The 12577-nt window shown below is 46.4% G+C and overlaps 1 protein-coding gene across 1 annotated transcript; it reads left to right on the top strand.

The window, feature by feature from the left end:
- Nucleotides 1-1495: 1495 nt before the first annotated feature.
- Nucleotides 1496-12374, top strand: Snap29 (Synaptosomal-associated protein 29kDa). The gene is made up of 4 exons (XM_077677764.1): nucleotides 1496-1809; nucleotides 2513-2614; nucleotides 8210-8525; nucleotides 10221-12374. Exons 1-4 carry the CDS (start codon nucleotides 1531-1533, stop codon nucleotides 10385-10387), a joined length of 864 nt encoding a protein of 287 aa, XP_077533890.1. The 5' UTR covers nucleotides 1496-1530; the 3' UTR covers nucleotides 10388-12374.
- Nucleotides 12375-12577: the final 203 nt, after the last annotated feature.

Raw genomic sequence — 12577 nt, 5'->3', positions numbered from 1 at the left:
TTGTTTTCTGCTTTACGATGACATCGTGAGCGTTTTGTTTTATGCACAGAATCTCATGCTGTTGAGTATGTAATAGGCAAGTTGCGCTGATGTTTGTCGCACAAACAGCAGCGCTATTTTACATATCCTGTACCGGTGGTTCAGGACGTCATTTCTAGTGTGAAAGATGTCACGCTCATCACGACGTCCTCTGCTCGTAACATTCAATTTACGTAAGCGTCGCCGCCCGGACCGAGATATCAACAGCCACGATTACTACGATTGAAGCCACGGGCGCCCACACACAGAATATTCTTGGTAGTGTCAAAAAGCCAAGACGAACGAACAGTTTAAGCGGCGCAAGTGACAAGACATCAGTCAATGCATTGCAGCCGACCAATCAGGTGGTAGGCAAAGAAAAAGACAAGGAGGAATCAATGCATTCATCACGCCTTGCCCCAAAGAGAGAAGAGAGAGAAGGCTCTTTATTGAAAAAGCAGAGAGTTTTGCCGGCGTTTGTGATCACCTACATGCTTCTCTGCTAGGGGTCGGGGATGTAGGGAGAACAGGCCCTAGAGAGAGGTGGGCAGAAAAGAAAAAAAAAAAAAAAAAAGAGAGCGAAAGAAAAAACGAAGAAGCAAAAAAAAAAAAAAACACTGGCGTGGTTTGGCGGGCTTGGCGGACTATTTTTTAGATTGTGTTACAAAGTCAGCCCCGTAGAACGTAGGCACGGCACGATGCAGGCAGTGAGCACAGTGAGCATGTTGAGAAATCACCCCTCTTTCGTCGATTCCCTAGTGTGAGCACAGAACAGGTGTGAGCAACAGGCCATTTTTTACGAAAAATTCTGCGCTCACAGCAGCCTCTGTCTGTTGCAGGGTGCCTGTTTTTGATAGATTTGCCCAAAACTTATATAGGCAACTGTGAGCATTCTATGGACTTCACAGATAATCGTGATGCTAACTTCGTTGCGGGACCCATAGCACTTGGTCGGAATGTAGCAGACGACAACGGTGAGAGTCCCCCGTAACCAGAGTTACTGGATACAGACAGTTGCGAAACTCCCCATAGGCCCCATGTATCGAAAGCCGGTCTTCGGTTGCCCCCCTGCGCCGGGGCAAGCACGGGGCAAGTTGACTACCCTGTCGTCTGTCGGCAGGACGTTGAAGCAGTACTCAAGTGGTGGCGGCTGCTGCCGTAAGTCATAAAAAGAAAAGCCGCAAAAACACAAGTAAATTTTACGTAATTATTGTGTTTTAATTTAAAAAGCAATCTTTATTTTACAGAAGAATTTTGAATAATAATAGTTTAGCGAAGTTCCGTTTTCATCTCCTCGGTGCCGCGCGCGTCGACTTGCCCCTCAGCTTCCACGGAGTGGGGGGGCTAGCGCCGCCCGGATTCTGAAGCGGAGTTTCGCAACTGTCTATATCCAGTAACTCTGCCCGTAACGTCAGACGCGAGGAGGCGCCACCGCTGCGCTAAAAACGTCGGCGCGTAGATTGGTAATCTGGCCACCCCGTGCTAAGGTCACGTGCTCAGTCAAAATTAAAGATGGCGGGTGCTGGTCGAGGGAAGGTAGGCGCTAATCCGTTTCTCGATGACGAAGTCGAGGAGGATGTGGACGATTTCACTTTTCTGAGCAGTGCTAAGAAGGGCAGTTCCACGTACTCGACAAGCGCGGGGCAGAACCTACGAAATCAGCAATGGGAACAGCAGCGGGAGCAGCTGCTGTTGGAACGTCAGCAGCTGGAGGACAGCATCCTGCAGAGCTCCAACTCGGCCGTCCGTGTGCTCTACGACACGGAACAAGTCGGAATTGCCACCGCCGAGGTTGGTACTACTCCACTTCGGCCAGCATTCCGCCTTCTACTCCGCTAAACACCCGATAAAGCAGTCGCTGCGCTCGTCGACGTTAACTTGAGTCACCCTCATCAGCTGTTTTTTTTTGTTCGGCGCTTGCTTCGGCTGCATTTTGGCGCAGTTGTCGATCACTGTTAGCTCACGCCAGCTCACCGTGTGTTAGTTAGGGAGTTTGAAAATTTAACTTCCTTCGTACCGTATGCGTCGTTGGGTTGCCACTTCGCCAATGTGTGCGCGCAACAATCTATGCCGAAACCTTTCGTGTTAATAGTAAGCTTTGCTGAATGAAATAATTTGTCCAGTTGAAAGGACGCGCAGTCTCGACACAATGATGACGTTTCGAGCATTGATTGCGTCATCTTTCAAAGCGTGTTGTATTGCACCGTCATCTGTACTTGACGCTCAAAGGGCCTTTTCTAGTTCCTGTTTCCTCGTTCTCTCTGTTGCGTTCAAAACATTTTCCGCGGGAATGATTGTTTGTATTACGTTGAAACGAATCTTCCGGTGTGCAACACAGGAATGCTTCTGATCGCAGTTTACTACGCCTCTGAGCGCTTAGCTGCGACGCCCTTCAGGGAGGTGTCGGGTTACGCGAATGGAAGTGTTGTCGCACGGCGTAGCGATGACCCGTGTGACCTCGCACGAATATTCTGTGTTCTATCCCTCATTCCAGGAACTTGCCCACCAAGGGGAGCAACTAAGAAATGTCGACCGAAAACTGGACAACATCAACACGGACCTCAAAGTCAGCCAAAAGCACTTGAATTCCATGAAGGTAAGCGAATCTACTTGCCTGCAAGGGGGCCGTTAAGAGACAATACGTGTTTGGTTCAATGAAAAAACTGTTTTGTTTCGTCCCTATAACAGCCGTATCATTTTTATGGCAAACTTGAAAAGTTAATTAGATGATAAAGAGAGTGAATGAAGTAGTGGTGACGTGAAAATGTGTTCTTTCGCTGGCACACAGCACGAGGCTATGAACTGCTTGCTCCTAGAGCTTTTGCTGCGGCAATAAAGGGCCTCCTCGATTATTAGTCCCGGATCGTCCACGGACTGCCCGAGACGTGATCCGGCGCTCGAGTTTCCCATGTATTCCTATGGGGCTTCCAGTCCGAACGCAGTCCTCGGACTTTTGCGGATCATCCAGGACTGGTAAATCGAGGATGCCCAATATGCGTCACTCTCGAGTGGCCTACATATCCAAGGTGCCACAGTTCCACTCTCAATGGGCAGGGCGTGCCTCGTAACACTGACGAGCATGTTTGCGTTTACATCTATTAAAGAAACTCTGGAGGCAACCAGCAAAGTTCTTTTTAAACAAGAGTCTGGCCTTCCCATCGCCATTTTAGCTTTGATTCGGTGCCAAAAAATGCCTTAGTTGCGCAGAAATCGGTAATAAAGTGCTAATCAAATGTGACAGAAACAATGACTGAAGCTGCTGTTTGCATCATGATTAACCAGAAGCAAGGGAGGCAACGGTGATGTATAGTGGTATAGAAGCAACAAAATGCAATACAGTAACGAAGTAGTATTGGCACGGCAAGTTAGTTTGTTATATCTGATATTCGTTGTAACAGAAGAGGTAAAAATCGGCTTTAAGAAATTGACATTCTGGCTCACGCAAAAATATCTGATGCAAAAATGCATTTTTTAGCCTTCGAACCCACTATAAACAAGGTAACCCTTACTTTTCTCCTTGTTGCATTTCAAGCTCAATGAACCAGAACATGAGTGCGTGAAATTACAACAGAACCAAGTACACTTGACAGAACAGGCCTGCGTCTTTATTCATTCGGTGAAGGATGTGATCATCTGGTGGCTACTCACAGCATTGAGCAGGATGGAATTTTCCACAGTGTCCACAAACAGGAGGGCCTGTATGCTTCTGCAGTTTCGGATGCCGGAGGGTTTTTCTAAGTAGCTTCTTAGCCTCCTGTCCAAACATTTCATCGTTATATCCGATATTGCACGTGGCTCTCAGAGTTTGTTTCGTTACAAAAGAATAAGTGTCATTGAAATAATGCGTGACCACCCGCCGTGGTGGCTCAGTGGCTAAGGCGTTGCGCTGCTGAGCACGAGGACACGAGTTCGATTTCCAGCCGCGGCGGTCGCTTTTCATGCGTTATTTGACACTACAGTCAAATAACGCACGACCAACCAAAGTTTGTATTTAGTTCGCTACAGCTGATAATTCGCTGTCAGTGTTCGTTATAATGATGTTCAACTGTATTGCATGCACAGTAGTTCGGGCAGTTTCGGTTAAATCAGTCGTGCTTTCTTGAACTCCCACGTCTTTTGCAGCTGCAGACCACTAAGCAAAATGTCCCTTCATGGGTTCCATGACACTTTGTTGAAGAAAAACATATTGTCCCTTTGAGGCCCCGCGAGTGCTGGCTTCGAACCAACCGCTCATGCGTAGCTCGCACGCTTTCTCGAAAAACGTCACTCCTGCTCCACGTATGGACGAGTAGCGTCATCCAGCAGCACACCAGACTTCTGGTGCAAGTTGTGCAATAAGGCCAGTGGCGGCAGCACCTGTTGTCACGTTTTGCTTTTTTCTACCTTATTTTTAAAAAGCTATGCGTAAGAGTGGTATATTCGTGTCCTCGGTGAGCTAATGTATGGGATCTAGATCAGCTTGTATTTTGACTTCAGTGTCCCTTTAAATGGGGCCGTGCAGACTAAATAGAAGTTTGTTTTATTCGAAAGCTTTGTGTTTTATAGTGCCACCAGCGCTTGTCCCGCAGCAAAGGATGCCGTAATCACTAATAAATGAATTGATTTAGGTTAAAATTTTGATTCTCCCACCAAATAGAAATGCGGATGTGGAAAGGGGCTTCAGTGAGAGCCCTCGGCACCTTAATGAGAGGGCTCGTTTGACGATACAAAATGTTAAGGCATCAGGCACATCGTTTTGTTCTCCAAGCGCTTTGAAGGAGGTGCAAGTCACTTCAGTGTGACACCAGAGGATTTGAGAGTAGTGCGAACATCGAGAAAAAACTAACAAGAGCACATTGCAGCTGAAGAAGCTCAGGTAGCTAAGCAGCGATGTCTTGACCCAGCCAAGGCTGGTCCTAGTCCTGATAGCTGAGAAAGGCCCCAGCAAGAAGTGGAGACCACAAAAAATAAAAATGCTGGCGAATGCAGAGCTTCTACTTAGCCATGGCATGAAGTGTAAGAGCTCCAGTGATGTGGAAAGTGGACAGTTTCTTCTAGCTAAGGGTAAAACAAGAATGGCGACAGCACTGGATAAAAAATGGCACAAAAGAAAACTGTGGATCTGTCATGATAGTTCTACTGTCATGCATATTTAAACAGATAAACATGAGTTTAGCACAAGTTCCTGTTTTGTGTCATTAATGTTCTGCTTACTTAAACAAGTTCAAAGGCGTTTTCAGTGGATCTAGTCAACGTTCTGTTTTATTGCCATGCAGTCATTTGTAGCTTCAAAATGTTGTAATGTTTTGTACGTACATCAAACTGTCCACATTATATGTGACTTTCGTTCATTATGGTTTTATAAAAAGTTTTGTAGGCGACTGAATCGAATGCTACCCCGATAGCCATTTTTTTTTAAATAGAAAGTCAAGTTATTTCATGATCTATTGGATCATGTAGTGCATGTGCACCCTCGCACGAACTCTTTCGGTGCTTGTCTTGAGGCACTTCATAATCACTGTTTACAGACATCTGTGTGGCAGAAACTTGTCAGCGCCGTAGGCATTTTACTTGATTAAACATTTCTGTGTGCCCAGGATGCTGCTTTTGGGGCTCCTCTCGGTTGTTTTTCTTTTTCTCCCCTTCCAGCAATATTTCTTTATTCTTAAAGGGAAGGTGAAGCGGTTTTAGAATTAAAAGAAAAGTTGACTAGCAGCGAGTACACATTGAATAGTTCATGTGTACGAAATATTTTCGCAATACATGCAATAGAAGCGGCGCAATGAGCAAACAAAAGTGGCCCGATGCCCCGCCCCCATCTCGCCGCGCGATGCCGGAAGACCGAAGAGCGCGGGCGAAAATCGGCTGAAAAACGTCATACCTGGACTTCCGGCCGGATCGGCCGCCTCGGCCATGCTCTTTTCGCCGTGTTTCCTTGTGAATGATGCTTGTTGTTGTTGTGGTTGATAGCACTCATTTGTACAATTTTTGTGTTCAAAAAGTATGCACGAACGCCAAACGACGCATACGTTATCATGCTGTATTCCTAAGCAGAATAATGCCACGCCTGGATGCTTGATAACATACGGAAGCGACAGCCGAGGTGGCTGTGCTTGATGACAGAGAATATACTACACGACGTTAAATACTTTGTAAACCGCTCCAATGCGTTTTTTTTTTTTTTTTTGATGCGACGGACGTGAATGTTCACATTAGATTCTAGATTTAGGAAGGATGGGGAATACTGCTGTACTTTGGCCGGGGATGTTTCGTTCCATTCCAGAAACCAAGTCACATTTGTTCAGGAAATACTTGTTTCGTTAAACGCGTCGGTTTTCTTTCCCTATGGGCTGAGGATAGTGTTCAAAAAAACAATTTTTTGGCGAAACTAAAACAAGGGGCCAATCCTGATAGAAGTTCTCTCCCAGCTAAGAGGAAACAGTATTCCTACAAAGTAAAAGAACCAAGACAACCAGATTACTTATTTTGGAAGTATACATGTCACGATAAGGGGATGTTTGTCTGGAATTAAAAAAAAAAACACCACTCCGAACCACCACCGTGCCATAATTTGTATTGACTGGGGGGGCCTAATTTTTTGCCCAAGATTCCGTGTGGCTGCATATTATAACCTGGCAAGCACTTGTCACTGAACCTCAAGTGTGCTCCAGTGATAGTCGGTGATATATATAATGATGATACTAAAAAAATTAGGAGCGAAGAGTAAATATACGGCCTCTGTCCGACTAGCGCGGTAAATGCTTAAATCTAGAAATGCTTAAACAGGCCAACGATTCATTATCACAAACGTTTGGTGATTGTTACCTAAAGTAACGTAACTACAACGTAACTGCCTTGTCCGACTGGTCTGTAATTATAACGAGGTGACCGTAATATTGTAGCAGAATGCGCAACGCACAAGCGAAAATCAAGCCCTACTACAGCCAATAATGCTGAGCAGGCACTAGTATGCTGCAGTGTTTTCAGAATAAATGCATGTGAAGCAGTAAGACGCCACTCATCGAAGTGCAGCTAGCAATCGCAGAGGCGCCGTAGCGCCGCTGCCGAAATGGCGCGCGCGTGTGGGGTCTGTGTACGGGGATGAGTAATGGGGCTGGGGTGGGCGACAACGAACAAAGGAAATGCGGAAGCAGAGTCTGCTTGTTGTTTTATGCGTGTACCGGCAAGATGTGTCTCGCATATACGTTTACAGCGCATGAACGCTATTTTTCGCGCAGTGCACGTACGTGCTTTTCGCTGGTAGATTGTTTATAAAACGCCCATTAATCTTCGGCATAAATGGTTTTGTGTATATAATAAGAAACAGTTAAGGCAGTACCTAATATTAACATAAGGTATAAAATCCCCCTATGCTGGTTGCCTAATTCAAAAATATTTTGATGGAACCCACTAGTCGACGTCACAGTCATGCTTTGGGGTTCTCTGTCGTGTAAAGCAAATTTAAGCTCCAAGATAACTGAACCAACAGCACGGGAAATTATAAAACAAACTTCCAGTCATGTGCGAAAATTAAACTGCAAGCTAAATTGCCGCAAAGGCAACCGTGCGATCGTGCGCAATGCTTCCGACAACCCGCGCGGCCGAAGGGTGTCCTCCTCTGACGTCATGACGGGCGCAACCAATCAGGGGCGTCAAAAGACGAAAAGCGCGCGTCTTTCAAACGGGGCCGCGCTTTTTGCAAGATAAATGCCACTTGGACTCATGTACGATAAATTTCAATGTGATATTCGGAATCAGCGCGCAAGAAACTATATTACTGTTAATCTAACTCAAATTTTTTGGAAAGCGCTTCAGCTTCCCTTTAATGATCGTTCTGGCTGCTCCAAAAGCCGATTTTGCTGCTCCAAAACCTACTTTTGGCTGCTCCAAAATGACTCGACCCAATCACATCACTGTCATAGGTTCTGTTGCAAGAGATGAGCTAGTGGGTCGCATGGCCATTTCCTTTTTTTTTCCTCATTATATAGCTTATTTGAATGAAGTGTGCGTTAAAAGTGGTGTCAGTATGATTCTAACTAGGCAAACTTTCGAATGAATCAAACTTGTGTTTTGTCTGCATGGCCCCTTTAATGCCACGGGGCACGTGATGCCCTTTTTCGTTCATTGTGGAAGACTAAAAGAGAAAAAAAGTTTGACTTTTTCAACGTGGACTGCTTGTAAAAAGCATGCACTTGTTTGTTGTCTTGCGCAGAGCATTTTCGGAAGCATCAGGAGCTACTTCCGTGGCGGAAGCAATGCCGATGCCTCCCGGAATGCGGCACCTGGAGCAGACGTGGAGGAGAGGTCCCCCACTGAGCTCGAGAAGACTCTGGACAAGGTAAAGCAAGAGGGCCCAGCCTCTAGGCCGTCCACCACTCATCCGGCCTTCCGGGTGCGAGGCTTGGATACTTCCGGCTTTGGAGCCGGCTTCGAAGACGACAGGGGGGACTTCTCGGCTCCACCTCCGCAGCAGCCACCTTACAAGAGCCGCACAGCCGAGATCGAGCAAAAGCTGGACTCAAACCTCGGTATGCAGCGCAATTTGCGCTACTTAAACACCTGTAGATCTTGTAGTAGCAACGTCTGTTGATGAGAGGGGTTTTATTGGGGGGGGGCACTGTTTTAACTTTCGAAGAGATTGCTTGAATATTTCTTTTTCCACTTGTTTGACTGTACAGGCTTTTCAAAGCCATCAACGGGGACGGTTGTGTGGGTGTGTCAGGGGCCACAAAAAAGTAGCTGAGTAACGTACAGTGCTGTTATAGAAGTAATTGAAATGAATGAGGGGGAAGCACATTGTGATGTGGATTATGAATTGAAGTGGTTAACTGATAGTATGCGGCCAGCACAGTGTTGGTCTGAACGCCGATACCGACGTACTATTCTTCCCCCTCAGATTTATCAGCTGGGCTGTAAATGTGCAGCAAAGTCTACCATATTTGCACGATTGTAGGTTGACCCCCCACCCCACATCGCATGTTGAGAAAAAGAAATTCCCGCGCCTTCCCGCGAGGGGAACAGGAGTAAATGCAGAGCATTGGGGCCTCAGTACTGGTTGAAGGCAGTGTTGCTTCCATCGCTTCTTCCGTGATGCTGGAGTAGCAGACACGAGTAAACGTGGGCACGAGCGTCAACCAAGGAAGGAAGGAGCAACGCAGTGACTGAAACACGAGCGACCGCTAGCCGCTATATTTGCAGCGCGTGCAGTAGAGGGAGAGCAGTACGGGGGGGAGAGCGCGCATGCGCAAGCAGCGCGCGCCCTTCCACGCCCCACCGCGCTGCTATCACGCACCTGTTACGCCGAGACCGCGACGGAGCGAACGGCTGACTACGACGCATGCGCGCGCCAGCTGCTGTTGAGAGAGAGGAAGGAAGGAGAGGCGCACCTGCTGCGGACGCGGAGCTGTTGACACCGTCCGACGCAGGAATAGGCGAGGCTAAGAAATGCTCTGCATTTAAAAAAAAAAAAGGACAACAAACGAGCGCATTGCCCTACCAAAATACATTCCTCACCTGACCTACAGCTCATCCTCACTAGTGTCATTCTGTTCCCTAATGCGGCTGCTGCTGCCGTCACAGCTGCTGTGGTCCCACAGCACGTCGTCGTGCAGTGTGAGTCCACACTTTGCAAAAGACTGCATCACAACATTGCGCGAAATGGCCGACCATGCAGAAGGCACCCACCCGTACGCAGTAGAGCGCGGCAGGTGTGAGTTCTCGATTGTCCGCCAAGAGCCACTATGTATTCGTGGCACAGAAAGTTCTTGAAAGACTTATTTCTGCCCACGGCAAGCAGCTGAAATTCCCCATCATACCTCCAGGGATCACCCGCACCAGCACCACCTCTACCGGCGCTGCTCGTGAAAGTGCCCTCAAGATGGCTAACGGATGATGCCGCGTGCATTATTGTAAGCGCAGTAATAGCAGAAAAAAAAAGTATTGTGAACTAGCATTTGGAATGTAACGAGTGACTACTATATGCAATAGGTAGATTTGTGCAGCAAACGCACAGTTGCAGCTACTCTGTTGTGTCCCCGATATCTCGTTTGACTCGCCATCGCCGGCGACACCAGTTTGTTTCGATTGTAGGTTGACCCCCCAACTTCAGATTTTCAAATTTGAAGATGGGTCGACCTACAATCATGTAAATACGGTAAATGTGTAAATTCTGTAAGCGTATAAATTTCAAAGTTTGTAACGAAAGTGCATTTCTTGGGTTTCAGCTGAACTGGACAGTGGTCTGGGCAGGCTCAAGTTCCTGGCACAAGGCCTGGGCAAGGAGCTCGAGGACCAGAACGAGTTGCTGGACCACCTGACAGACAAGACGGACATGGCGGAAGGGACGGTGGTGCACCAGAACAGCCAGATCCGGCGGATCCTCAAGAAGTGAAGAAGCAGCATCCTCCCCCTCTCGCTGCGACGGATCTGCCTGCGCGACACTGGTGGTGACCCATTGCGGAAGAAGAACAGAACAGAGCAGACTCGGAGGGACTTTGTGCACGCGCTAGTGTGGAAGCTAGGAACTCCTTGGGAGCGGTTGAGCCGTGAAACTACGAATTTGTTATCTGGCATCCTTTTCATTTTATTGGCCGTGTGTTGCATTGTTAGTAAAAAAAGTTAAATTTTCCGGAGACAGAACTTGACAACTACTGTTCAGTGTGGAGAAGAGAAGATATTTGGGAACATTGTTGATGATCACACGAGCAAAAGAAAAAGGTGGAAGGAAAAGGTAGAGAGGGAAGGAACAATGTTGACTTCTGCCACTTCTCATTGGCTTTTGAGGTCTGTGCAATCTTCGTTACGGTCACTGTTCAGTGCATCGAAGACATACAAGCAATATATTTGGTGTTTGCTACTGGTACTCTTTGATTTCCTTTTATAGGGCAGTGGGGCATAGTTGACTGTCTGGTTAGGCAGCCACAGTATGTCTTGACATTGGAAATGGCTGAAAAATTCCTGATAGTGTATCGCAGTGGTGGTAGTTTTTTCTGTTTGTGAAGTATATAATTGGATTAGTAAATGCCCACCTCAGTTTTATTTTTGTGTCCTAGAGGTGGGGTGGGGAGATTGTCTCTCTTGGGTTACATTTTAACAGTGTTCCCCTAAGGTGTCTTTCTACTGCACATGTGTAATCCAGTTGCCTTTGTTTTGTTTCACATCGTTTACCGAGTGTCTGTTGTACAGGTTTCGTCAAGGCGTCTGTCCTATGTACAGTTTATAGATTGAGGAAGAAAGTCTTACGGCAACATTCTTCAATAAGGTGTCTCGATTCGTTTGCATTTTGTACAGTACTTTCGTGCAGTCAATGCTAGCTGACTAAGGGACTTCGAATGACATTGAGTGACTGCGATTGCACCCATCATCATGAGATGAACGTTGCTGCCTAGTCATGAGGCTAATGCGAACACCCATTCGGCTACAACTCTGCAATGCATGCTCGCATACGGAAGCACTTCAGCTACACTGCTCTTGTTGCGGTGGTGGCAAAAGTGCTCTATTTCTGTGGCCTTTGCTACTGCAGCATAGTACATTTATCATGATTACAGCCCATCTTTGATGTAAGAGGCGACCTCTTGCCTCAACTCCTGGATTAGAATCTGAAGTACACCAGACATGCATTCCAGTCTTCATCCCTGTCTCTTACTTCTGATGTGTGAACTGTTGCAGCATTTGGAAAGTGTTGGTTTTCTCTACGTGTTACAGTATTTTATAAACATAAAAAATTGGCACTGGTTCTTAAAGTGTTTTGTTTTTGTTTTTTGTTAGCCCTTTTTTTTCGTCCTGTGTCAGTTTGTTGCTAGAAAAAGGTTTTTTCAGATATGCCTAATATTATTCCTGCCAGTTAAACGATGTGTGAATTATTTGAAACAGTGTCAAAAAATATTTCGTAGTTATGCAATCAAGGGAAATGGGCACATTTTGGAACAGCCTAGTTTTTAATGCTTAGCATGTGAGCATCAATGCCTTGACTGCATGTCGTTTCAGGTCAAGACTTGGGTTTTCTGACGTTGTGTTGAAAACTTTGAACTTGCCACAGCTTTGAGGTGACAAAAATGTTAGGCTTTGTAGCATTTCCGACATACCGCTGTGTGTATTGAATCTGCTACTTGTAGGTATTTATGAAGGCGAAAAAATGGTCGAATGCATATTTACATTTTGTTGTAGTGGTAGAGTGAGTATATGTCGTGCCTGCTGTAAGCAGTGGTCAAAAGCAGGCAACTGTTGCCATGACACAACCACCTTACTTCTCCGCAGAAGAAAAAAGCCTTGTATTTGTATTGCCTTTTTGTGTGTGTGTGTGTGTGTGTGTGTGTTTTTCCTGTTTAGTAGGTATGACTAGTTCTCACATTATAAATACTCATGTCTTTAGCAAACAGCTTGCAGTCTCTGCCTGGTTCCTTTCTTTCAGTCACTTCAATTGGCGAAAATGGTGGGTTGTTGTTAGAGCATGTGGCATGCTATGCTTTGTGGCATGGGATGCTATGTAGTGCAGTTTCAGAAGGACCTAGCCAACCCTGTCCTAGAGAAGCAATCTAAAGGTACTGCGGAGGCAACTTACCACTTTGATGCATCCAAAAGA

Source organism: Haemaphysalis longicornis, unplaced genomic scaffold (genome assembly GCF_048455015.1).
Source record: "Haemaphysalis longicornis isolate Haplotype H1 unplaced genomic scaffold, Haemaphysalis longicornis Haplotype H1 scaffold_7, whole genome shotgun sequence".
Classification (NCBI taxonomy): domain Eukaryota; kingdom Metazoa; phylum Arthropoda; class Arachnida; order Ixodida; family Ixodidae; genus Haemaphysalis; species Haemaphysalis longicornis.
This window is presented reverse-complemented; position numbering and strand designations above follow the sequence as displayed.